At 32.8% G+C, this 26,195-nt stretch overlaps 2 protein-coding genes across 2 annotated transcripts; one reads left to right on the forward strand and one right to left on the reverse strand.

Moving 5' to 3' along the window:
• The first annotated feature begins 5,793 nt into the window (after positions 1–5,793).
• On the forward strand, positions 5,794–9,623 carry LOC100818761 (uncharacterized). Its single transcript, XM_014772015.2, has 6 exons — positions 5,794–6,724; positions 7,038–7,235; positions 7,276–7,413; positions 7,762–7,843; positions 8,914–8,978; positions 9,195–9,623. Exons 1-6 carry the CDS (start codon positions 6,449–6,451, stop codon positions 9,495–9,497), a joined length of 1,062 nt encoding a protein of 353 aa, XP_014627501.2. The 5' UTR covers positions 5,794–6,448; the 3' UTR covers positions 9,498–9,623.
• Positions 9,624–11,987: 2,364 nt separating this feature from the next.
• LOC100777436 (protein trichome birefringence-like 19) lies at positions 11,988–14,033 on the reverse strand. The gene is made up of 2 exons (NM_001317676.2): positions 13,447–14,033; positions 11,988–13,039 (listed from the first exon to the last, which is right to left on the reverse strand). The coding sequence occupies exons 1-2, from the start codon at positions 13,918–13,920 to the stop codon at positions 12,215–12,217; spliced, it is 1,299 nt and encodes a 432-aa protein (NP_001304605.2). The 5' UTR covers positions 13,921–14,033; the 3' UTR covers positions 11,988–12,214.
• Positions 14,034–26,195: the final 12,162 nt, after the last annotated feature.

Raw genomic sequence — 26,195 nt, forward strand, 5'->3', positions numbered from 1 at the left:
AAGAACAAGAGAGGGTACATCTCTTGTGGATCAGTTCTAGTGGAGGGTACATCCACTAGGGTTTCAAAGAGAACAAGGGAGGGTACATCCCTTGTGGATCTTTGCTTGTAAATGGATTTTTACAAGGTTGAAAGAAATCTCAAGGACCGCAGGTCGCTTGGGGACTGGAGTTTGGCACGGGTTTGTGCTGAACCAGTATAAAAATCCTTGTGTGTTTGTTTCCTTCTTCCCTACTTTTTTACTTTCCGTTGTGCATTTAATTTCCGCTTTTACTTTCTGTTAAGTTTTCTCTTCTACTCCTCATTCTCTTAACAATTGAGTAAAAGCCTTAAAAGAGTAATTTTTAATTGGTAAAGTTTTTGAAATAATTAATTCAACCCCCCCTTCTTAATTATTCTGAGGTCACTCGATCCAACAGATGACATCAATAGTACCAATTTTATTGTTCTATAATAAAAAGAAGAAGATTACACATGAAATTCCTAAAACAAACATAGCCAAGACCATACAAAACAAACATAAACGAGAAAGTTACTACTCGAACATATTGTTGGAGCATTATTTATCACACTTCATGGTATGTTATTGCACGCACGAAATACATACTTCTTAGCGTGAGGTCAATTCTCTTTTGGAAACACTTATGTCACATATTAACAACATATGGGCATACAATGCAAATTTGTGAATACCAAAATCATTGACAACCTAAAATGCAAAAACATTACCTTAACAACATTGTGTAATGTAATAAATAACATTTGGAGTAAGAGGAAATGAACAAAACACAACTGTCTGCACAGTATGCAATTCAATTAGTTCGATAAAAAATAAACTTTATACGACATAGAAAGTAAGAAATTAACAAGAAGAGTAAGAAAGTTACCTCTCGTAGAACTAAGACGGAACCAATAACTATATATTGACCAAAATCTTTATCTTGTATGATTGTCTGCCGCAAAGTGGCATCAATAGTCCTTGTACTCCGTTGTGGAGGTACATTGTGCGTTCATGCACATTGTTGTTGATGATGATGTGCTTCGAGGTCTCTGTTCAACATGCCACCTGGACCATTGTTGTTGGGTTGTGGAATTATGTTCCTTGGTTGTACCGAATTAATATGGTACCATTAAAGGTATTTAGGGGTGTGATGTAGAAGTCCTTGCATAGGTTGTCCTATCAAGACTCTTGTTTTTCATTCCAAAACTTTATCCACCTAGCATGTCTTTCTTCCTAGTTTTCATTAGTCTGTCCCTGCATGTCCACCTTGTATAATTTACCTAAGTTTTTTGGTGGTTTCGGTACATCATGGTGTAAACCAAATTGGAGCTTCACCCAATTTGTCTGTTTCCAGACAATCATTGCACAATGAACCAATACAATGCATGCAATCCATATGTGTGAATCGTTAAATGTTTGTGGTGGAATTATTTGGACATAAGGAAGATATGGCATCCAAAGAAAATATAATATTAAATAATATTATTACAATGTATGAAACTTTATTAAGTTCTATAATATTGATTTATACCTAATTGTCATATATTATACTTGATCATGCATCATGTCATCAATTCTTGCTTTGAAACCAATAACATCAGAAGTACTAGTGGATACATTGGTTGTCTGTTGCATTGTTCACGGCCACGAATGGAATATGATACGATTCCTAGGATTGTAACAATGATGTATACCCACCCATGCATTTAGCATCAACTTTTGTTGCCCGACACATTTCTCTATAGGGGGTAGCTAAACAAGTGGAGCCCTAACTATATCTACCTGCATGCCTAAGAATTGTTAACAAAGTTAAACACATTAGGTGAAATTTGTTACCTATTTTATCAGGCATCAATACCCCCCAAATCAATCCAAGAATGTATGCTTTGCAATGAGTTTCTAATTGTTGTGGTAAAGGTGGCTTGTTGTCACACAACCATTTTAGTTTGATTGTCGAGCCTACTATTGCATCATCTTTTGGTGGAACAACACCTAAATAAGTATGACACATGTCTTTCCAGTCAAAATAAATTGGTCTAGTCATTGGTTTTATATCCACACACAGTCTTAGCTAAAGTGCCACATCTTCTAACATTATTGTATATTCACCCATTGGAAGGTGGAAAGTGTGTGTTCTAGGTCTCCATCTTTCAACAAGTCTGATTACAAAATGGTGATCAATCTTGAAGTGCCTGAGTTTTGCTACTTGAGTAAAGCCAACTTCCTCTAACAATGGTTCTATTAACATACCATGCTATTTATATGCGTAAATCTATGTTTGTGTTGTTCCCATAGCAACATTGAAGATTAACAACAATATTATGTTTTAAAATTATATAAATAAACATAACGAAAACATACACTTTTAACATACCATGCTATGTATATGTGCAAATCTATGTTTGTGTTGTTCTCATAGAAACATTGAAGACTCCATTTATTTTGTAACACAACAAACACAAATCGATTGAAAAGGATAATTGTTTTACTCGGTGAGGAAATTGTATGTGTATGTTGTTGCATCTTACTATGAGTATTTATACTTGTGTTGCAACCTACATCATGGCAATGTTAATCATTTAAAAATGAAAAGTGCAATTCTCATTGTCCTTTAACTATTGCACAGAAAACTATATTTGAATGTGATCTTAATCACACATTAATAGTTCTACTGATGCAAATCAATGCGATCCAACCCATTCAATTTGTCGATGCAATCTGAGCCATTAATTATTTTTTTTAACAAGAATGACTACACACTGACATATGGTCCACATCACATGCATGATAATGTGGTTACTATTAATGCTTTAGGAATCATTGAATTGTCCTTTTATGCAAAATAATGAGTCACAACTCTCTACCAGATTCCCTTATGCATGAACAAAGTCTGCAAAAATGTCGATGTAATATATGCCCTTGATGGTGCCAATGCAATCTCAACACTTTATTTTTACACAAAATCCTATGTCTTGATTTGTTCATTCATGTATGCCTACATATAGGTCATCTATCTTATTTTCCTTCAGAAGATTACTGTTGAAAGAGTTAAATCAATAAGCGAAAAGTTAATCATGAGTTTGTCTGATGTGCCATCATTTTCTTCTATTTTCTAAACCCTTTTTGCACCATTTCAATTATTGATTGGTCTTAATTGTCAATTAATTAGGCAGTTTTATTATTTGGGCTCATTTAGCTAATTTGATGTTTTTAATCTAATTTCAGGAATTAATGAAACATTGGGCTTAATCCGGATTTTGGTTGTGGACTTGAAGAGGGCAAATAAAGCAGCGCTTACCTTAGTTAATTTCTAATTAGGAAATTTCGCAATTTTATTTTATGTTGTTCAGTGTTTATTTCGTTTTGGGCCAGAGTATTGTAATAGGGCCCAGTGACTCTGAGTGACTCTTTTTAAATAGCTGCCTTGGGATTCGTGCAGGACATTCGATTCTGTTATGCTATTCATTATTCAGAGTTTTGTTTTAGGGTTTTCGTTTTTCTGTTTTGACGTTTCTGAGTTCGTAATGCAATTTTACGTTTTCTGCCTCTAATTACGAGTTCATTCTTACTTCTTCTTCTACTTTCATTTACGTTTCTGTTCATTTACGTTCTTGTTCATTTACGTTTCTGCTTCATGTTTCATTTGCGTTTTCTGTTTGAATCCATGGAAGACTAGATTTTCTGGTGTTGTTTCCTTTTGAGGACGAAGCCCAACTCTCTTTGAGGTTTCGTTTGTAATGTGGTTTCCTGGCAGTTTTCCCTTCACCAGTTATCCCAATTTCGTGAATATTAATCAGTGCATGCTTCGTGTTCGATTAATTGCCTCTGAGCCTAACTTGCGTTCATGCTTAATGGACGAAGGGCTAACTGGTGTATGTGGTGCCTAATCACGTATTGAAAACCCTAAGTTGATTTTCGCTTAGTAAATTGAAATAGGGTTGGATTAAGTGGTTGACTGTTAGGGACGAATTCTCCATAACCCAGGATAAGAGAGTGGCTTCTGAATCAGAGGAAACAACCCGTTTTTAGTATTAGTAGTTTCGTATTCCATTTTATTTGTTCTGCTCTTTAATTACCAAACAACCAAACCCCCCCCCCCCCCATCGTTACTGTTACTGCAAGTATATTATGAACATTTGGCTTGTCACTGCTCGTTGGGAAACGACCTAGGATCACTTCCTAGTTACTGCATTTTCATGTTTATTTGATTCGGGTACGACCTCGATCATTGTCACATATATTTGTTGTTGTCTACTACAATGGGGAGGTCAGAGAAATTGAGCATGGGTCACAATTTTTATTCTATTACCCATATTATACAAAGTTAATTGAAATTACTCAATGTATGACATTACATGATTTGAAGTAAGCCATACAACATAAGCTCAATCAAGGCGAAGGAAAAATAGTAAGTAAGATCCTTTTTTGATGGCTGATAGCATATGTCGGTAAAATATTTCATTATACAACTTGTAAACTTCAAGAAGACAATGACGTCATAACAATGTTCCATGCACTCTGCTAATTTCCAAACATAGTCATGGTTGTTGTAAGACGATTTGTCACAACAACTTGACCGAAGTCTAAACCCGGGAGAAGTTGAAAATGTTAACAACGTCTATGAGTATAAAAAGAAAAATATTACTATTGGTGTGGGTATGCCTTTCTTTACTTTTAGCATGCTTAAGATATGCTTAACTTTTAATGGATGAAGTGTTTTTTTTTTTTTTAGTTTAAGACTATGTTTGTATTTAAGATTATGTTTAATTTGTAATGGATGAACTAATTTTTTGTTTTAAATTTAAGACTATGTTTGTATTTAGTGTCATGTTCATAATGGATTAATTCGCAATGCATAGTAATTTCATGTTGAACTGCTAATCATATTTGATATAAGTATCAAAAAATCTAAAATAAATGAAAAGAATATGTAAAAATTAGAAGAACACCGTAAAAAGTTCTGTAAACACATTTCTGATTTTTTTTATAAAAAAAATCATGATTTTTAAAACCATCAAATTAAAAAAAAAAAAATCACACTTAGTTGAAGCCAATAAGAGATAGTCACTAGTTAAATGATCAAAATGCCCCCACACAAAAAGTCATAGTTGTTGATTAAAGTTGTTAGGTAAAATGAATCCAATTACCATGAGTCATTGTATTCTACCCATGTGCAAAAAAAAAGAGAGACCATTAAATTGTCTATTGAAATTTTCTTTAAATTTAAAATATTTTTTAAAAATTGAAAAATTTCCCCTTTTTTTGATATTTTTACTCAAAAATTTATTTTATATTTAACTTTAAAATTCGAAGGCATCATCACTGGGCTCATAATTTGATATATTTTATATTGTTAAGGTGAATTAAATTTAAAGTCTTACTCAAAACATAAATAAACCAGACAAGCAAGCACACCATTTGCATGCACAAAAAATAATTTATTAAATAACCATAGGAGAAAAATATAGATAAATGTGTATGGAAACAAAAATATTAAATTAGAAATAATATGTTCATCAATATACAATAAGAAAAATAATTACTCTAGACCAGAAATAAAAAAACCACCTTAGTTGTGTAATTTAAAAGAAGAGGATAATTAGAGAAAGATGGATGGTTAATTAACCGTATGTTGGTAGTGGTATGTTAGGGGAAATATACTAAAAAATAAGAAATGGTTAATTAACTACATCTGGGTAAATGTATAAATAGGAATAAACAACACTTGCAATGAGGTATATAGAAAAAAAAAAAAAGTATAAATATGAAGCGAGAGAGTGTGACAATTGCAGGAAATTTTATTTTACAAAAAATCCATTAAATTTTTGTATGAATAAAAATAATTTTTAGCACTAATATTTTAGAATTGATATTATTCCTATACCAAGTGAGACACTCACTTCCTCCTTCTCGGCTTATGCCCTTCTAAGTATCACCTCTCTTTTGCAAGTTGCACCTCTCCTCTTTCTTGCTTGTGGTTGTACCAAATAACCACAAATATATTTTTATTTTTTTAAAATTATTAATTGAATCCATGGATCGATCTATTTATTCAAGAGCTTGAAGGTCTGGATGCGAACTTAAAAAAAAAAAAATCACTTATTTTGTAGAACAAATTCATCTAATTCACTTAAAAAGTGGATTTTACAGGCCTTAAAAACGGATCGGACCGTCCCGTATATAAACCCCTAATTTTAATATAAGAAAATGTGATAGCACCTTGGTTTGTTTGGGTTAGTTTAATTTATTGATTTTCTCTTTTTTGGTAAGGCAGTTGAATCAGGAGCAACTAACCAAACCACCCCAATTTCCAACCACAACACGGAATGTTCAGCCATCGCAAAACGGAAAAAATGGAAGGCGAGTGAAGACACAGAGAGAGACAGAGAGAGACAGAGAAACAAAGAAAAGAAGAGAGAGAGAGAGAGAGAGAGAGAGAGAGTAAGGCATGGCTGGGTTACTGGCATGGGCGGTAGGAGGTGGCGGAGGAAAAGAAGCGGAGGACGACGGCATCATCCCAATCCTGTTTTCTGCAGATCAGCAAAAGTACGTCAACGAACTCGATCAGAAGGCGAGCTCTCTCCGGCGTTGGATCCATGATCTACGGCAAAGATTGCCTCCCCAGGACATCTCCCAGAGCCTCCCACACCTCCACGCCCACTCCCTGGCCTCCAACGCCGCCCTCGCCCTCCAATTAAACTCCCACTCCACCACGCGCCAACAGGTACCCACTCTGTCCCTCTGTGTCGTAATTGTGCGATTTATCAGGTAAAGACGTTCCTTTTCTTGTTCATTGATGTGTATAAACAATAATTTCCCCACAAGATTGCTGAACATGACTATCAAATCGATGCCTTGTAGTTCAAATATTCTGTGTTTTTTCATGTATGCCGTGCCTAGTTTACCTTGTTAGTGAACTTTCAGTTAAATATTGGATGAAATCAAGATGGAGGGGCCTAATTGTAAATAGAAGAAAACTTGAGGGATTCAATTCATACAATTGGAACTTGGGACACTTAAATGCAATTGTGGTGCAGGCCCAACTTAGAGAGGTGACGTTGAAGGAAGAGAATGCTGCGTTCGAAAATGCAATATCAGATTGTGAGAATAAAATAAAGGAGAAATTGCAGGAGGCTGATTTACTGAGGGAAAAGTTGAAGGTTAGGATTGTGATTTTTATTGTGAGATTGGTTTTGGTTCAATTGATTTATATATATATATATATATATATATATATATATATATATATATATATATATATATATATATATATATATATCTGAGGTGGAGAATATGAAGCAGCCAAGTTGGGTATCTGATGGTTGGGAGGAAGAGAAGAAGGCAAATTCTAAAGCTGGATTGGAGGCAGAATCAGCTTTACTAGATGAATTGGAAAAGAAGAAGAAAGATATGGTTTGTTAATCATACAGTTCTCTTTTATGTTCTTAACTGTAACATGTTATCTTATAATAATGGATGAGCAAATAGTGAAGAAACGAAGCAATGACAATCATGCCAATCGTTATTTCCATCATTTCAAGGACCAATATGATTTATGCTATATATTTTAGGAGTTTTACTTAACCACTTACTTATATTGATAGAAAGATTTTTATATTAATAACCCATTAGAAATCACACTGGATAGATATGATTTTCTGTAATTAGTACAGAAGTCCACAACCTTACCATACATGACAATCTATGATTGGGCAACATTTAATTAAATCCACCAAATTAATAACCCTTATTTCATTTCAGAGTTCAATGGAGAATGCTGTACATGAGTTGGAGAAGAAATGGGCACAAGTTCAGGAAAATGCACTTAAACAGCCTTCCCCTGGTATTATATCTTTTTTTTTTTTGTTAAAATAGATTTTTCGAAAGAAAAGATCAAAGTATAAATTAGGGATCCCTTTCCCTGAAAGTGGGGGTGGGGCATTGATTACTGGGCCAGGTTGCACAGGTAGTTACCAGTTATGCTGCTTTCAGTGCTTTGAACTGTAAAGGAATAATGATAGTTATTAATACCTGGATTATGTCAATATCTTCTTATATGGTGTTTTTCTGAATGATATTTTTTAATCTGAAAGCGTGAACTGTCTTTTTTGTTCCTTTTTATTCCTTGCACTTTGTTTATTTATGTTGCTTTCTCACTTCAGGCGATGTATATTTTTGTATATTCTGTGTGCATAGGTCGTGTGGCATTTGAAGCCATTCAATTGATCACACTGAGGAACGATACCATAAACTTATTTCTAGTAGGAAATGATGCTAACTAGAATTATGCATGCAGAGCACCAAGCTCTTGTATAGTTAAATTTGAGTCCATTTTGATGATTCCATAAAAAACTCAACATAGGTCTGGGTTAGGTCATTTCTTGTATGTCAGTGTGTTTCAATATGAGTTTTGGGAACTTTGATACATTCATAACAAATTTCTACTAATATGGTTGTATCCTGCCATTGCATTGCTGATGTACGAATAATTTCAAAATGCTGATACAAAAATATAATTGGAATTTTTATTTAGTATTTCTGTACTGGACATGCCAAGAGACTAGGTTGTTCTTTTGGTTTGATGTATTTTCTTTTTCTTGCCTCTGTTGTTTTGACAATAGCTTTAGGAATTTAACTGATGGTCATGTTTGTATTTTTTTTAAATGATTAAATGATTTCTCTCATCATAAAGGAAATAAAAAAAGAACCTAGTTGGGGAGACTTTACTCTTGCTTCATTTCTATATAACATTGGATACTATTTCATGCTTTTAGAAATCCATGTAGCTTATTGGGCCTAAATATAATTTTCTTTACTGTTTTTGTTGCGTTAATTCTCCCAGAAATTTTGTACACTCAAGCATCTTGCATAATGCACATATTGCTTTAGCTTTAAAACATTTGTGTTCTGCAGGGCAAAGGGAGAAGACATTGGATAAACACCTGCATGGTCTAATTGAGCAACTAGCAGTTAAACAGGTCCCTTTTACACTTCATAGTATATGATCTAGTGCTCAACATATTGGATACTGTTTGCGTTTTCAAAACTGTTTAATTCCCCTCCTTCTCTTTCTCTTTTACAAAAAGAAAATAAAAAGAAAAAATAAAAATTGACAGTGGCCAGTTAATAACTGTTTGATTGATCATTTGCATGTGAAAGAGTTTAACAAACTGCCTTACTCCCTTAACTTTCAGGCACAAGCTGAGGGCTTACTTGGTGAAATTCATCTGAAAGAAATGGAGCTCGAAAGATTGAATGGGCTATGGCGACGAACGGAGAGTAGCAATTCAGAGGCGAACACTGCTGCTAGGAATCGTTTCAGTAAAGGCTCCTCTGATAAGTTACATAGTTTGTCAGATTACGAAGGTCATCAGAGGCTTCCTTATCATTCTGCTGGCCGAACTGAAAGCCAGCAGAGGCTTATGCTACTCAGGTCGGCGTTCGTGCTCTATATTTTAGCTTTACATATACTGGTATTTATCAGGTTATCTTTTTAACAAGCATTGACACATGAAGATGACATGTTAATTTTTACCGCGCATGTTTGAATCTTTATTTGTACTCATTAAATATCCATTGCAAATATATACAGAAGTCTGTAAAAATATTTTTTGTTTTTTTCATTCATGCTTTGAAGTTTGATCAAAATGTAGCATCTATGCGTACAGTTACAGTTGAAAGAGAGATAAGTACAAGAAAATGCAGTTTTTGCAGCCGAATATGTTCAGAATATAAAGATGAACATATGATATGATAGCTGAAGTAAACTAGATTTAATTTGATTGCACTGTTGTCAAAGATGGCATTCCAAAAAGAACTAGTTCAAGTGATTGCTACCGAGTGGCTAAAATCTGACTAAGATTACTCTGCATAAACATTCAAATTATTTTCTTGAAGCTCAGGTCTTATGAAAATTAGAACGGTTAAAATTTAGTTCACATTAAGCAATAAATAGATCATTTTATCCTTTTTCTTTTAAAATAATTATTTACCGATTGATATCTAGTGATCTTTGGGTTAAGTGATTTTCACCTGAAAATTCTAGTTTGAAGTGATTATTTGGATTCCATGAAACTGCAATTTGGCTTATATTCTTCCTCAAAAATCTGAAACTTATTATTGAGAGTTTGCACATAAATTTTCAAAGGTGTTGTAATTGTTAAAGAAAATAAATTAGTATCCATTCATAATTAGAAATTACATCCTACTATTATTTAAAGGGGATTTTTGTAAAGGTAGAAGCGTCCCAATCTCACCGATTGTTCAATATCAATATTGATCTCCACTAACAAAGCAAATACTTGTGTTAAAATCACTGTTGGGCTACTACTAGAGCCTTTCTTACTTGCTATTATGACACTTAGTCGCGAATATTGAACTTCAATAAAAGAAAAGATTTGTATCCGAAAATACCTTTGGATATACTCCTAGGGGTTTTGCACCATGCGTGACTGCTATGAGTACATTTTTTTTTTCTTCTAGGAATACATTCTATATTTAATTATCTAGATAAGATCAATAGACTCAAGGAACCCTGTCGGTGCCCCCATTGCCTCACCTCCCCTATGTGCCAGTACAGGTTAAAAAGTACAATATACTTGCTACTTTCCAAACCCAACAAATAAACAGTGACAAATGTCGGATCTTTAATATTATCGCATGTGGAAAATTTAATGCATTGCTTTTCGATTTACATATCTTGTTCTTCTCACTTCTTTCTTTAATTTCCAGTCTTTAAATTTGTGAATTTACGTTTCTAGCAGTTTTTATTTGTTTCCAAAATTATAAGTTTTGTCCTTAAAAAATAGTTTTATTGTACATTTACATTTCAAGTACTTTAAAGAGTCATTCTTTCTTTGTCTCAATTCTTTAATTTCGAATTGCTTTTAAATCATTCTACTTTTTATAGTTTTTTTTTTAAATCGCTTTGAATTTAATTGGTTTCCTTTAAACTTTTAAACATAGCTTTTTAATTTTTTATATTTACAAAATTTACATGCTTTAATTTTGGAATTTAATAACTATAGATTGATAATGTAAAATTATTCTTTAACTATAAATTATTATTTATATAACTTTTAAGATAGTTATTATAAAAAGACAATAAATTTATTATATATTTATTATATATGATAGATTTGATTGGATATATTTCAAACTATTTTATCATTTTTCTCTTAATTTTGATTGCACTCCTTTCAATTTATATTTCCGATTTCCACAAACATGTTTCTTTTAAACTTTGCAAATTCCTGACTAAGTATGTCAATTTGATCAACTTGACATGCAATTCGATTTACATCAAGACTATATGAAATCTTTATACACAAGTATTCATATTTATTAAAAGCAACTAAATAAAATTAATAATAAGTTCGATTATACAATAACTAAATCAAATTCCTAATCGAAATATTAAATCAATATTCTTGACTCATACAGATGTCACTCAAATGAAAGTTCAAACACTGTTGACTTACTGAAACAAACTGCAAAAAAATTATCTTAATTGTGGTGGTTTTTGTACGGTTGGACAAAATTAGTGATATTTTACAAATGAGATACAAAATTTGTGAAAAAAAAAAGACTTTGGAAAAGAATTTGCAAGATTGTGTAATTTTTACACTTAAAGCTCGATATGTAGGTGATTAATTCTCAATTTAAGATAAAAAAATTTAGTTAATTATGAGATTAATTGTCGATATGAAATTTAATTATATTTAATTTTTGTATCCTCTCTATAAAAGTGTATTTTACAAAGGTTAAATTTAATTATCTTATAATTTAACATACGTTATTAACTTAATTACACTAGTTAGCTAGTAGTAAATTCTATCTAACAACATTAATGTTTGTACTGAAATCACTGTCGGACTCGTACCAGAGCCTTTAAAACTTTCAATTATGATACTCGTACAACTGAGCTTCATGGCCGTGAACATTGCCCCACTTAAGATTTCATAGTGCGTGACAGCTAATCAAACAGATTGTATCCACAAAAATACCTTTGGATATACATTCTATATGAGCAGATAAATACATTCATATTTCAGAGTGCCATTTCCACATTCCCTCCCCTTTGTGCAAATACATGTTAAAATATACAAATATTCTTTGTTGTGAACCCAAAAAAAAAAAAAAGCAATAAACAATCTCCCCCACATGGTTAACAATATACTCCACATGGTTAGCATGGTAATTAAATCCGATGCTCTTAAAAAACTTTCTCTAGCTTAGAACTAAAAAATGCATCACTTCCCATAATATCCAACATATAGAGCAAAAACTCATTCCATGTGTCAACAGGCCCTGGCAAGCACCAATGAACACAGTCATTCAATGTCACATTTTTGTCCTTGGCATGTCCATAGTTGTTAGGGTGTCCATCAGGCCTAAGCAACATAATTTCAGTAGTGTTCATCATTAGAAACTCCAACCCTCTCTTTGTGGCCACCCTTTGTGCCTCTCTAAACTCCTCCACTTGTGTCACATACATCTCTAGAATGTACTCAACTGCCCCATCCTCAAGCCTCATTTCTTGCTTGGTGAATGGCATAGTCCTCACACACTTCCCACCCTTGTTCCAATCACCATTCTCAAAGTGTGCTGGTGAGAATGTCCTTAAAAATGTGACCCCTTTGTAATTTTCAAGGCTATTGAGTGCCCTAAATGCTGTCCTGAATGCCTTCTTGTATCCATAGAGGTGTGTGAGGTCTGTCACATTGTCCATCCCACACTTGTTGCATCCAACAAGCTTACCCTTTTCATAGAACAATAGTGGCCTGAAGAACCATTGCCCTGATGAGATTATAACTATGTCAAAGTTTTCAACCTGGCTTGTCCATGCTTCATCTGCCTCATCCACATACAACTTCATGATGCTGTTGTAGGTGTGGCCTCTGGGGTCAGCATCACTGGATCTCACAAAATATGGAGACCATAGATTTCCAAGGGTGAAATTGTAATCATGGTAGAAATAACGTTTGAAGTATACCACATCAGAAGAATATTTATGAGAAACATCCTCAGGTTCAGACACCTGAAAGAGTAAAACCACACCATATGAGCATGTTTTAGGATTGTTATCTTTTTTAACATAACCAAGGTTTTAAAAAACGGTTCACAACCGTGATTTCAATTGTAACATAAGGATTTTGCGGTATGGCCAAATTAGTCTACAATTTCCCGCAACATCAAGGATTGTGATGAAACTGCAACCGCGACCCAATTTAAAAACATGAACATAAGCATGCAAAGCAGCTCATTAACAAAAATTTTCTAGCATAAATACAAAAGTAGTGAATGATGTATCAAGAATTGAGACAATGGGGTTGATTGAGTGGTATAATGCAATTATGCAAGGATGGAACTATATGATAAAAACTTTTTATCTTCTATTCTCTTCCAAAAGCCAGAAAAAAAAAAGGTATGAGTTTGTTTTCTTACATGACTTAGGAGGCACAACAAAGACTGCATCTGGTTTCTCCCCACTGAGTCTCCAACAAATGCCATTTTCTTTCCTCTCACAAGATTTAAGAATTGAGTTGCATTGAAGAATGGAAGCTCACATTCATCAGGTTTCCACCTCCAATGGAGGTACTCTCTATCAGGCCTCCCAAACTTCAAGCAGTTTTGTTGGTCTATTATCCAATGGCATGTTTCATTGCTGTAGTAAGGTGCTTCAGGATTATGCACCCATCTTCCAGAAAAGATGTTACATTGTTTTACTTCTGTGTTGTTGTTCAAACTGCTGCTTACACTTACAGAAGATATCTCTGGAGTTGATTCATGAGAGCTTCTCATGAGAGAAAGAGGGAGCATGATGAGAAGAAGAGTGAAGGGTACCAGGAAAACACTTTTGGCTGTGGCTCTTGTGTACTTCCCATTGAGAACCTCATTGGCCCGAAACTTCATTGTCATTGCTGAGTTATGTTCTGAAACAAAGGCTTTACTGAATGGCTCATATAAATATGAACTTTATTCTAATGTTTGGTTAGGATAAACTTTTCAAGTTTTAATTCAGTTTTAATTCAGTTTTAAACTAAACTTATTCAAGGTCTTCCTTGTCGTAGTTAAATCATCTTCATTAGCTCATGATATGTACTAGTGTGGTTAAAGTGTCATTATTCATTAATGATATTTTGACCGGTACATACATAGTGAGGATAAAAAACAAAAGTCATATTTCCACTTTCTTGCTTTCTTTCTTTTTTTTTCTATGTTCACCTTTAATGCTTTGGTTGTACAAAGTGGCAATTGCTTCTTTTCTAAACCAGTGGCTATAGAACAATCTGGCTTCTGTTCTGCTTCTAGATTTTCATAAACAATGTTCCTTATTCATGCTTATGCACATCTTTTAATATGTACACACCAGGACAAAGAACCTTTGAGGATGCTAGCCAATTCATAAGAAATCAAGTCTGACTAATAAAACATGACAAAAACAACAAAAATTAAAAATTAAAATAAAATTGGTGTTAGAAACAACCAAAGGGAATCCAAGAATATAGGCCCCTTTTGCACTCATTGTTTAGTAGCATTTGTCAGTTCCTTTGGAGGAGTGAGAGAACCAAAACAAAAGGAAGAAGCTAAAACTGGTAAGAAAGATTTACTATTATCTCTTTTTTATTTATTTATTGTAAGTAAGCATGTGTGGCTGAAGTTATCAGGTAGATCCTATGCTGTATATTCATGCTGGTTGGTGACCCTTCCTCCTTCCAAGGAATGTAAAGTTTACTCTCTATGAATTCAGTACATGTTGATCAAATAAAAAGCAATCTGATTTCATCCCAACAGAAAAAGAAAAGAAAAGAAAGCTCAGGATTGAAGTACAGAAGCAAAATTCTGCACTGAAATATCAGTGGTGTCTCCTTTATTCCTTTTTAATTTTCAGTTCTACTCATAACACAGTTATTGTCTAATTTTGATGAGTTTATACTATAGAATATTATTATATATACTAGTGGCTCTGCCACCTTGTATTACATATTATTTATCCAATGATTAATGCTACATCCAAAACTAATTATTATATGAAAAAATATATATCCTAATAATCACTTTGAACATGGTCATAACATGCCCTTCTAGGAAGAGATGGTCTTTGATATATTATTTCCTATAAAAACCAGTGACACGAAGGAATAATTTGTGTTCCTTTGTATCTCCATAGTTGTGAACTCTATCATTGTTCACACAGCAAAGGCACATGAAACCTATATTTGTAGAGTTTGGAACAAAGTGGTGGTTCAAGAGACAGGAATATTGCCGACAGATTATTGAGTATTCAACAGGTGTTTTTATCCTATATTTTCGGCATAAAAGCAAATGAAATTACCAAAATGGACAATATCAAGAGTTGTATTAAGACTTGTGTCACTGTGTGGTCCAATTTTTAAGTTATTTTAGAAAATATGACCAAAGTGGTGGGTTCCCCAGAATGTTACATGAGGTTGGCATATTTTGGAAGGAAGTGGTGGGTAAGGAAATAAAATACTATTGGCTGAGACTGAGAACATATAAAAGCCAACAAAGCAATGACTTTTAGCAAATCCTCATCTCTTAAAGTAATTGCTTCGTTATAACATCCAAAAAGCCCAATTTGTTAGTTCAATTTTCATTTCATAATATCTGCTTTGTATATATTTTTTGATATTTTAGATGACCTTCCTTAATTATTAAAGTATCTTTAAGCCACCACCGATCAAGAAAAGAATCTTTAAGCCATCATCTGTAATAAAAAAGTTAAACATTTAATGATAATAATGATGATATAAAAGTTTGATTTATATTTAATGTTAGAGGCAACAATAAAGTTATGTCTCGATGATCAATTAGTCATGAGTTTAAATCTTGAAACTTTTTTTTTCATATACAAGAATAAAGAGCCTTTGATACCGGGATACGTCAGTTTTTTTATTTTTATTTTGTGTATTGTTATGTAAATATTTTTATAGTAACAGTTAATTAAAAATTATGATAAATATATATTTAAAATAATTATTGTAATATTTAATATGTTTATCATATATAATTTATAATTGATCACAATGTAAAATCTCTTTAGTTTGTTAATGGTTAGTGTAAGTATTATTTTTTGCAATCACACAGTGAGGATACAGAAATTTTAATTAGTGGAAACAATATTTATACATATAAATTTGTAGCATTAAAAATATAAATATTATTTTTGAAACATAAATGTACATCATAATTATTCTCTATATTTTCATATTCTAGAAATATTGAATAGTTTTCTTATTTTTAAAATTATAAAAAATCTCCCTAAAGAACATCTTGATTATTTAAATAAGTTAATTATCTTAAATTTATAAATCTTATAATTTACATAAAAATTAGTCCAATATTAAAGTTGTTAAAGTAAATACTTAATTTTACATATTAAATTTTAGATTGAAAAAATTGTTCTTTTTTCTCTTAGAAATAATCAATTAAATAACCATTGTTTATATAATCATCTCATTGTCAAGTCTTTATTCTAATGAAAAATTTGTCAGGTAAATTTTACCTAACTTTAAACAACTCATTTAAACATCCATATTAAAGATCCTATAACTAAATAATCAATCAATTATTAATCTCCCAGTTCATGAGAAAGATAAAAAAGAAAGTAAAAGATTACAAGTAGGGTGAAAAATATAAAACAAGACAAATGTACAGCCCCCATTTTGGCTGGATACGGGTAGAAAGAAGAAAAGGTAGAAAAAAAAGTTATAGATATAATAAAAACTGAGATGAAAAGAATGAGATAAAAGAGAATGTTTATATTAAATATTTTCTCATACAATATATGTTTAACTATAAAAAGTATTAAAAATGACCTCTCGATTTAATTTTGTGTGTATGTGTGCATATGTTATCTAAAAAACAGAAGAAAAATGTTATCTAAATAACAGAAGAAAAAAAACAGATCGATATCAGAAAATGCTACGGACCTGAGCCTCCTAGCTAGAGGAATTATGGAGCAAGAAGAAGTTGATGTGCTTTTCTTCAAATTGAGAGTCCAACACATATATAGCCATTATTCAACTTATAATGTTTATTATGGTAAGACTAATATTAACCAATTTAGTAAAATTATAATTTATTTCTTATTTAAACATTCACCATATTTTATTTCTTAAAATGTTAAAAGTTGTGGTTCTTAATTATATTTGGACTTCTCTTATTCCAGAAATCAGAACTACGAATAATTTTCTGTTATATATCAAATTCAAATTGGATTCTTATTTAATTTTATATATCCCACCACCTTGAAAAATATTTTGTTTCAATTTTTGTATGGAGCACTGATATCCTTCATAAAAAACAATTTTGGTTGAATTGAATAAAATTATTTTTTTATTACTAAGTTGAATCAAATTATTATAAACAGAAAAACATTGTCTACAAATATTTAACATTGTGACATACCAAAAATTCAAATTTGATATTACTGGTTAAGTATTCCATACAGGGACGGTTAAGCATAAATCATATTTTTTTTTCTTAAAATGTTAAAAGTTGTGGTTCTTAATTATATTTGGACCTTATTTTTTAGAAATCAGAAATAAGAATAGTTTTCTCTTATATATCAAATTCAAATTGGATTCTTATTTAACTTTTTACATCCTTTCATTTCATAAATATTAAAATCACGATCATTCCGGATAATTAAATTTGAATAAAAAAGTATAACTAATTATTTTAATCAATACTCGTTTTTTTTATTAATACTCAAATTATATTAAAAAAGTATTCGTTTCAGTATTCAGTATAAATTAAATTATTTGAATTACTACTCATTTTTTATTTAACATTAATATTCAAATCATGGTAATTTAATTACTTTAACTAAATATAAATGATAATTTAATTCAAATTATGGTAATTAAAATTTTTAATTTCTTTAATTAATACCTAACGTTAATTGTTCTCATTTGAAAACTTAAGAATACATATATTGAAGAAATTTTTTACAAATTGCTTCAAGCCTATAAATAAATTAAAGAATAAAAATCATACTTTTCTATTTCAAATAAAGAAATTTAAAACTTCTTTTTAAAAATGACTTGGGTATATTCCAAGTAATCATCAAACTATTTTGCCCTTAGGCATATCACAACAAAATTTTGTAACACAAAATGTCAATCGCATATCCTCATATCCTTAAAACAATACTCATCTTTCCCTGCCAATATCTAAAATCCAAGAGATAGTACAAAATGTCAAACACTTTTAATGTATCCAGCAAATCTAAGATTTTCTATAATTGCCAATGAAACCATAAAAACTTAATATAAAATGGCAGTGAAAAGCATTCGATGAATATGAAGAAGAAAAAATGTAAGCAATGCTTAGTTGCATAGCCAATTAAGAAAAGTTTCTCATAGTTTTATTATTGTTTTTGCTTAATAATTCTGAAAAAAATTATTAAAAAAAGAAAGAAGATAGGTATCTACACCATTTTTCTATTCGATACCAAAAGGAGAGAGGCAAAATAAAATAATAATTTTTAAATTATAGAAATCTGTTAGAAGATATGATAATATATTCTGATTTTATATAGTTGTTATATCTATTAGATTTATCTTTAGCCATTCTATTAGATTTATCTTTAGTCATATCTTTAACTTATATATCTTTAGCTTATATATTGTATATAAACGAATGGTGCTTAATGAATTATTCAAGGAAACAATTTCTTTCATGGTATCAGATTGCTTAGGGAAAGATTTTTGAACCTTCCTCAACCTTTCGCACACAGACCCTAGCACTGTTCAGCCCCTCTCTTCTTATTCTCCCTTTCTTCTTCATCACCATGCCTGACTCAAAATCTACCTTTCACCTTGCTCTTGTTGTATCCAACATCAAGAATCATGTCTCAATCCTTCTTAAGATGGAAAATGTCCAATTTACGACATGGGCTGAACTTTTCAAAATTCACGTACGATCCCATAGGGTAATTGATCATATAATTCCTCTGTAGGATGGCAAGCAAAAGGCGCCACCAACGAAGGAGGAGACATAACTCTAGTTGGCACTAGATGCCACCGTTCTACAATGGATTTATGCCACCATTTCTCATGATCTTTTACATACTATTCTTGAACCCGACACCACGGTAATGGAGGCTTGGAATAGGTTGCGTGATATATTCCAAGATAACAAACACTCCCGTGCCATTACACTTGAGTATGATTTCACCCACACAACCATGGTGGCCTTTTCAAGTGTCTCTGCTTACTGTCAACATCTCAAGTCACTGTCGAATCAACTCAAGAACGTCGGCTTTTCGATCGATAACAGTAGGTTGGTTCTACAATTGGTGTCTGGTCTCACTAAACCCTACAAGGGTGTGGCCATGCTCATCCGTCAAAGTGATCCCTTGCCTCGGTTTTATCAAGCACGGTCGATGCTTGTTCTCGAAGAATCTGGCCTCAAGAAGGCGGCTCGGACCTCGTCCTCCACCATGGTGGCTCGTGACTCGGATGAATCTCAAGAGATGTTTGATCATTCATTAGCACGCCGCACAAATAATGGTGGAAAACGGTATTCAAACCCTGGCAATTCTAGAAAGAATCGCAACAACATTGGTGGTCGTGATAACTCAGGCTCTGGCAAGGGAGGCTTTGGTGGCGGGGGTAAAGGTGGTGGTGGCAGTAATTGCGGGGGTGGACAGCAGCAGCCCCAGAACAACCCCTGGCCTGCAGGACAGCAATGGCCTTGGCCATGGATGCAGTGGGTTGTTCCTCCTTGTCCGTACCCAGCTGCTCCATGGGTCAGGCCCAATTATCAGCAACCTCCGCGCCAACAGCCCGGTATTCTTGGGTCCAGACCTCAGCAGGCATACACAGCCACAGCTCCTACTCGAACAGACATCGAGGCTGCAATGCACACCCTCGGTATTACCTCTCCGAATCCGAATTGGTATATGGACACTAGTGCCACCTCTCATATGACGTCCACCTCAAATAATCTCACGTCTTATTTTAATATGAGCAATCATCGTGGTATTACTGTTGGTAATGGTCAATCAATTCCTATTCATGGTTATGGTCAAACTAACTTGCCTTCCCCACATCCTTCTTTAGCCTTGAAAAATGTCCTTCATGCTCCTAAATTAATCAAAAACTTAGTGTTAGTTAGAAAATTTACCACTGATAACTCTGTGACTGTTGAATTTGATTCCTTTGGGTTTTCTGTGAAGGATTTTTAGACAGGGATGCCTCTAATGAGGTGTGAGAGTCGGGGTGTACTTTTTCCTATCACCGAGTCCACCACTCCAGCCACTTCTTCCTCTACTTTTGCTGCCTTAGCTCCTTCTCTTTGGCATGAGCGGTTGGGACACCCGGGAGTATCTATCTTGCATTCTCTTAGGAAGAATAAATTTATTGAATGTAATCAAATTAGAGATTCTCGTATTTGTCATTCATGTTCTCTTGGAAAACATATTAAGTTACCTTTTGTTTTGTCACATTCTCATACTCTTATGCCATTTGATATTGTTCACATTGATCTTTGGACATCACCAGTTTTGAGTTCCTTAGGGCACCGATATTATATCTTGTTGTTAGATGATTACTCTAAATTTTGTAAATCATGAAGATTTTGATGATATCAAGAAGAATTTGCTTGAGAAAGAGGGAGATGTAAATCATGCAAGCTTTGATGATGTCGAGAAGAAATCACATGTTTGTCATCATAAAAAAGGGGGAGAATGTGAATGTATGTATACATGATTTTGATGATGTCAAAGAAGAATCTAACAAGGCTGCTTCAAATGATAAGCATTTGCTTCAAGAATAATTCAAGATTGCTTCAACAAACAAAGCCTTGTTTCAAGATTCACTAAAGACCAAGCCTTGCCTTAAAACAATGTGCTTTCAAGACATGCAAGGCTCTGGTAATCGATTACCAGGAAGTGTAATCGATTACCAGAAGACAGGGTTGAGAAATAGCTGTTGAAAAATGTTTTGAATTTGAATTTTCAACATGTAATCGATTACCATATGTCTGTAATCGATTACCAGCAACGAAACTTTGGAAATTCAAATTCAAAAGTCATAACCCTTCAAATTATAACTGTGTAATCGATTACACAAACATTGTAATCGATTACCAGTGGAAAGTTTTCAGAAAATCTGCCAACAGTCACATCTTTTCATTAGATTTGTGAATGGTCATCAAAGGCCTATAAATAGGTGACTTGGGCACAAATTTTAGAGAGAGAGTTTTGCTGGTCCAAAATGTCTTATCCTCTCAAAAGAAAATGAGAGAGATTCCAAGAGAACTTCATTGTCAAATGCTCTCTCAAAGAACTCTTGGGCAAACACTTGCACATCCATTAAGAGTTCATCCATGGATCTTCATTGTAATATTCTTCTCTTGAAGAGAGAATTCTTCTTTTATTCTTCTTATTCAATGAGATTGGTTAAGAGATTGTGAGTCTCTTGTTGTAAAGCATCTGAACACAAGGGATGGGTTGTCCCTGTGTGGTTCAGACTTTGTAAAGGATTTTACAAAGATAGTGGAAATCTCAAGTGGGTTGCTTGAGTACTGGACGTAGGCACGGGTTGTGGCCGAACCAGTATAAAACTGTGTTTGCATTCTCTCTTCCCTTATCTTATTTATTTTGTTGCAATCAATTGTGTCTTGCATGTTTAAAGAACATTGTTAAATTGATTGTTGTTGCTTCTTCTATATTCTAAGCCTATCCCTCTTAAGATTATTGAGGCCACAAGGTCCAACAAATTTTTTTGGACTTTTCCTTTGTCAAACAAATCAAATGCTTATTCCACATTCATAAATTGTAGAACCTTCATCCGAACTCAATTCGAACGGGAAGTAAAGAATATACAATGTGATAATAGTAAAGAGTTTGATAATAAGCCTTTTTAGGATTTTTGTAAAGTGAATGGTATTTCTTTCTGATTGTCTTGTCCTCATACTTCTCCTCAAAATGGGAAAGCCGAAAGGACAATTCATACAATTAACAATATTGTTCGTACTTCACTTGCCCATGCGTCATTACCTCCTTCCTTTTGGCATCATGCCTTGCAAATGGCGACTTACCTTCTCAATATTCTTCCTCATAAGTTATTGAACTATAAATATCCTCTTAGGATTCTTTATCATAAGGATCCAACCTATTCTCATCTTCGGGTTTTTGGGTGTTTATGTTATCCTCTATTTCCTTCCACTACCATAAATAAACTTCAACCCTGCTCTACTCCATGTTTTTTTTTTGGGATATCCTTCGAATCACCGTGGTTATAAATGCTATGACTTATCTTCTGGGAAAATAATTATAAGTCCTCATGTCATTTTCGATGAGACACAATTTCCATTTGCTAAATTACATACTCCTCATATTCAGACTTATGATTTCTTAGATGATGGTCCAAACCCATACGTGGTCCATCATTTAGTGTCTCAATCCACTACTCCTAATGCTCAAACTCCTGGTCTAGTTCCATTCGGGCCCAACTCCCCTAATATTGCAACCGGCCCAACCATTGAGCCAAAGAAGAATATTGTTAATTGTACGAATTGTCCAGCGACTGCTTCCCCTCCTCCTAGTCCAGCCCTTTCTTCACATCCCAGCCCACCTCCTCAGGCTATTACACGTAGCCAACATGGGATAGTTAAGCCAAAGAAGATCTTTAATCTTCATACCACTGTTGCTAAATCCCCTCTGCCACGTAACCCCGTGTCAGCCCTTCGGGACCCGAATTGGAAAAAGGCTATGGATGATGAATTTGATGCTCTTATTAAAAATAAGACGTGGGAGTTGTGCCCCGTCCACCTGATGTTAATGTAATTTGGTCATTGTGGATTTTTGCTCATAAAGAAAAATCTTATAGTTCTTTTGAGAGGCATAAAGCCCGTCTTGTAGGTGATGGCAAAACTCAACAGGTTGGCGTAGATTGTGGTGACACATTTAGTCCAGTGGTCAAACCAGCAACTATTCGCACAGTTCTGAGTCTGGCTTTGTCTAAGGCATGGTCCATTCAACAACTTGACGTCAAAAATACCTTTTTACATGGTGAACTTAATGAGACTGTCTACATGCATCAGCTTATGGGTTTAAGGGACCCGCAAAAACCTAATCATGTTTATCGATTAAAGAAGTCTTTATACGGGCTTAAGCAGGCACCGTGGGATTGGTATAAGAGATTTGCTGATTTTGTTCATACACTCGGGTTTTCTCATAGCACTTCGGATCATTCTCTTTTCATCTATTGACAAGGTACTTCTATAGCTTATATTTTGTTATATGTGGATGACATCATTTTGACTGCTTCCTCTAATGAGCTTCGTAAGTCCATTATTACCCTTCTTAGCTCGGAATTTGCTATGAAGGACTTGGGACAGTTGAGCTATTTTTTGGGCATTGCTGTAACTCATCATGCAGGTGATTTGTTTTTATCTCAAAAGAAATATGCCATGGAGATTATTGATCATGCTGGCATGTCTTCTTGTAAGTCATCACCTACCCCTGTTGATACTAAACTAAAGCTTAGTGCTACATCAAGCACTCCATTTGAGGATCCGACTCTCTACAGGAGCCTTGTTGGGGCTCTACAATACCTTACTTTTACCAGACCTGACATTACATATGCAGTGCAACAATTGTGCTTATTCATGCATGACCCAAAGGATGAGCACATGCACGCTCTCAAGCGCATATTGTGCTACATTCAGGGTACTATAGACCATGGTCTTCATCTTTATCCATCATCTACATCTACTCTTGTTTCTTATACGGATGCTAATTGGGGTGGATGCCCAGATAGGAGACGATCTACTTTTGGGTATTGTGTATTTCTTGGTGATAATTTGATCTCTTGGTCAGCTAAACGACAGGCTACTTTGTCCAGGTCTAGTGCAGAGGCTGAATACCGAGGGGTTGCCAATGTAGTTTTAGAGTCATGTTGGTTGCAAAATCTGCTTTTGGAGCATCATTGTCCGATCCAGAAGGCTACATTGGTTTATTGTGATAATGTAAGTGCGATATATCTTGCGGGTAATCCGGTTCAACATCAACGCACTAAACACATTGACATGGATATACATTTTGTTCGTGAAAAGGTTGCTCGTGGTCAAGTTCGAGTTTTACATGTCCCGTCTCGTTATCAGATTGCAGACATATTTACCAAAGGACTTCCTTTGGTGTTATTTGAGGATTTTCGAGATAGTTTCAGTGTCCGTCGACCTCCCGCTTCGACTTCGGGGGTGTGTTCAAAGATATGATAATATATTCTGATTTTATATAGTTGTTATATCTATTAGATTTATCTTTAATTATATCTTTAGCTATTAGGTTTATCTTCGGTTTTATAGTTGTTATATCTATTAGATTTATCTTTAGCTTATATATCTGTCGCTTGTAATCTTGTATATAAGCGAATGGTGCTTAATGAATTATTTAAGGAAACAATTTCTTTCACAATCAATTAGTAAATCTAAAACATATATGTCTTTATCATCAACCAATCGTGTGGAAATAGAGTTATTTTAGACAAATTCATATGCTTTTCACTTCAATGGATGGTGTTGTTATCTTTCTATCTCTTCACTCACGTGTACGTATAGTAAAAATTATTTTTAAAAAAAACATGTGAATTAATTGAGAGAAAGATTTTAATGTCATCAAAGGAGTCAAATAAAAGATGACCAAAGGAGAATGAATTAATAGAGTTGGAAAGAAGGATGAAGAAAAAAAGAAAGAAGTGTGAAAATGGGAGAGGTAGAGAGAGCATATGATATGAAATTTTGTTTCCAATCTAAATTTAAAATAAAAAAGAAGAGTATTAGAAGTTATTGCACCAAAATTTAATTATTTTAACTGTGACATCGATTCAATTGATTGATATACTTATAAACTGAGTTTGATACCGTGACATCGATTTGAGTGAAAATGTTATAAATTATTTTTAAAAATTAAACAATTATTAAAAATATGATTTCTAGCCATCAATATTTTTTTGAGCAACCTACCAATCAATTATTAACAACCGTTAAAATTATATTTATAGATTATGAATTCTTTTATAGGTTGTACGAATTATAATAATAATTATGACAAAAGTACAATAGAAATAAAAACATAATACAGTTATAAATATCTAAGGTCTTACATTTTTATGAATTTAAAAACAAAAAATATCATCAATAGAAGTATTATTATTTCAAAGCCAAATTATTGTAATTTAAAAATATAATTAATGATTGATCAATTATTATAATTTAATTAATTAATTAATTAATTTTGACATATTTATTAAATAAATTATCAGTGAATTTATATATAAGGATGTACAAATCATTAATTTTGTGATAATAATATTATATTGCACAAAGCAACCTAACAATCAGATATTTCAATTGAAATAAATGACCATTAATTAGAAAAAAATGATATATACTCCATCAATAAAAAAATGAAATGAAATGAAATATATTCTATGTGTATTTTTCCATATTTTTTTAAATGAATTTATTGTGTAGAACTTATGAGGAAGTTATGTGTAAATTTTCTTTTTAAGATATTATTTTCGTATTATACAGTACAAAATATTTTGACTTTCAATTGTTATTGTTTAATATAGAACAATGTTTACTTAAACATTTTGCTTTTGATATTGAGTGGAACAAAAAAAAAATTCAAAATAACAGTTACCATGCTAAAATCCTTGTCTTCACTAATTAAAAGTGCGTCAAAGGAACATATTTAGTTATTCATAGTTTTTTTAAATGTCCTTAATTTCACTTTCTTTGCTTTTTGTTAATCAGTAGCCTTTGTTCTCTTAAAAATAACATCAAAATATTTATAAGTATATTTTTCAAAGGATATAATAGTAATAAAATTGAGGAGTAAAAAAAGAAACATGATTAGATATTCATACAGGAATAACATAATGGCATGATTTATTATTTATGGGAGTATTCCTATCTTAGAGCATCTTCAATGCTCATTATTTAACGAATGGTTTATTTTTAGATATTATTGTTAATTTTTTTTACTATTGTAGATTATTTATATGTCACATTAAATTGTTTAAAATTAAACTATAATTATATATATATAATAATAATTACTTATGAGAAAAAATATTTTCTTATTATTTAAGAATTACTTATTGAAACAAAAAATATATAAATTATTTAATTATAATGTGATATTATAAAGA

The sequence above is a fragment of the Glycine max genome, chromosome 19, assembly GCF_000004515.6.
Source record: "Glycine max cultivar Williams 82 chromosome 19, Glycine_max_v4.0, whole genome shotgun sequence".
Classification (NCBI taxonomy): domain Eukaryota; kingdom Viridiplantae; phylum Streptophyta; class Magnoliopsida; order Fabales; family Fabaceae; genus Glycine; species Glycine max.

What these genes read in the sequence shown, in the direction of transcription:
- LOC100777436 (NM_001317676.2), bottom strand. Translation starts at nt 13,920, where the DNA reads ATGACAATGAAGTTTCGGGCCAATGAGGTTCTCAATGGGAAGTACACA. An exon ending in TGTTGTGCCTCCTAAGTCAT is followed by an intron (nt 13,040 to 13,446) that starts GTAAGAAAACAA and finishes TTACTCTTTCAG; the next exon opens with GTGTCTGAACCTGAGGATGT.
- LOC100818761 (XM_014772015.2), top strand. Translation starts at nt 6,449, where the DNA reads ATGGCTGGGTTACTGGCATGGGCGGTAGGAGGTGGCGGAGGAAAAGAA. An exon ending in ACTCCACCACGCGCCAACAG is followed by an intron (nt 6,725 to 7,037) that starts GTACCCACTCTG and finishes ATTGTGGTGCAG; the next exon opens with GCCCAACTTAGAGAGGTGAC. An exon ending in AGCAACTAGCAGTTAAACAG is followed by an intron (nt 8,979 to 9,194) that starts GTCCCTTTTACA and finishes CTTAACTTTCAG; the next exon opens with GCACAAGCTGAGGGCTTACT.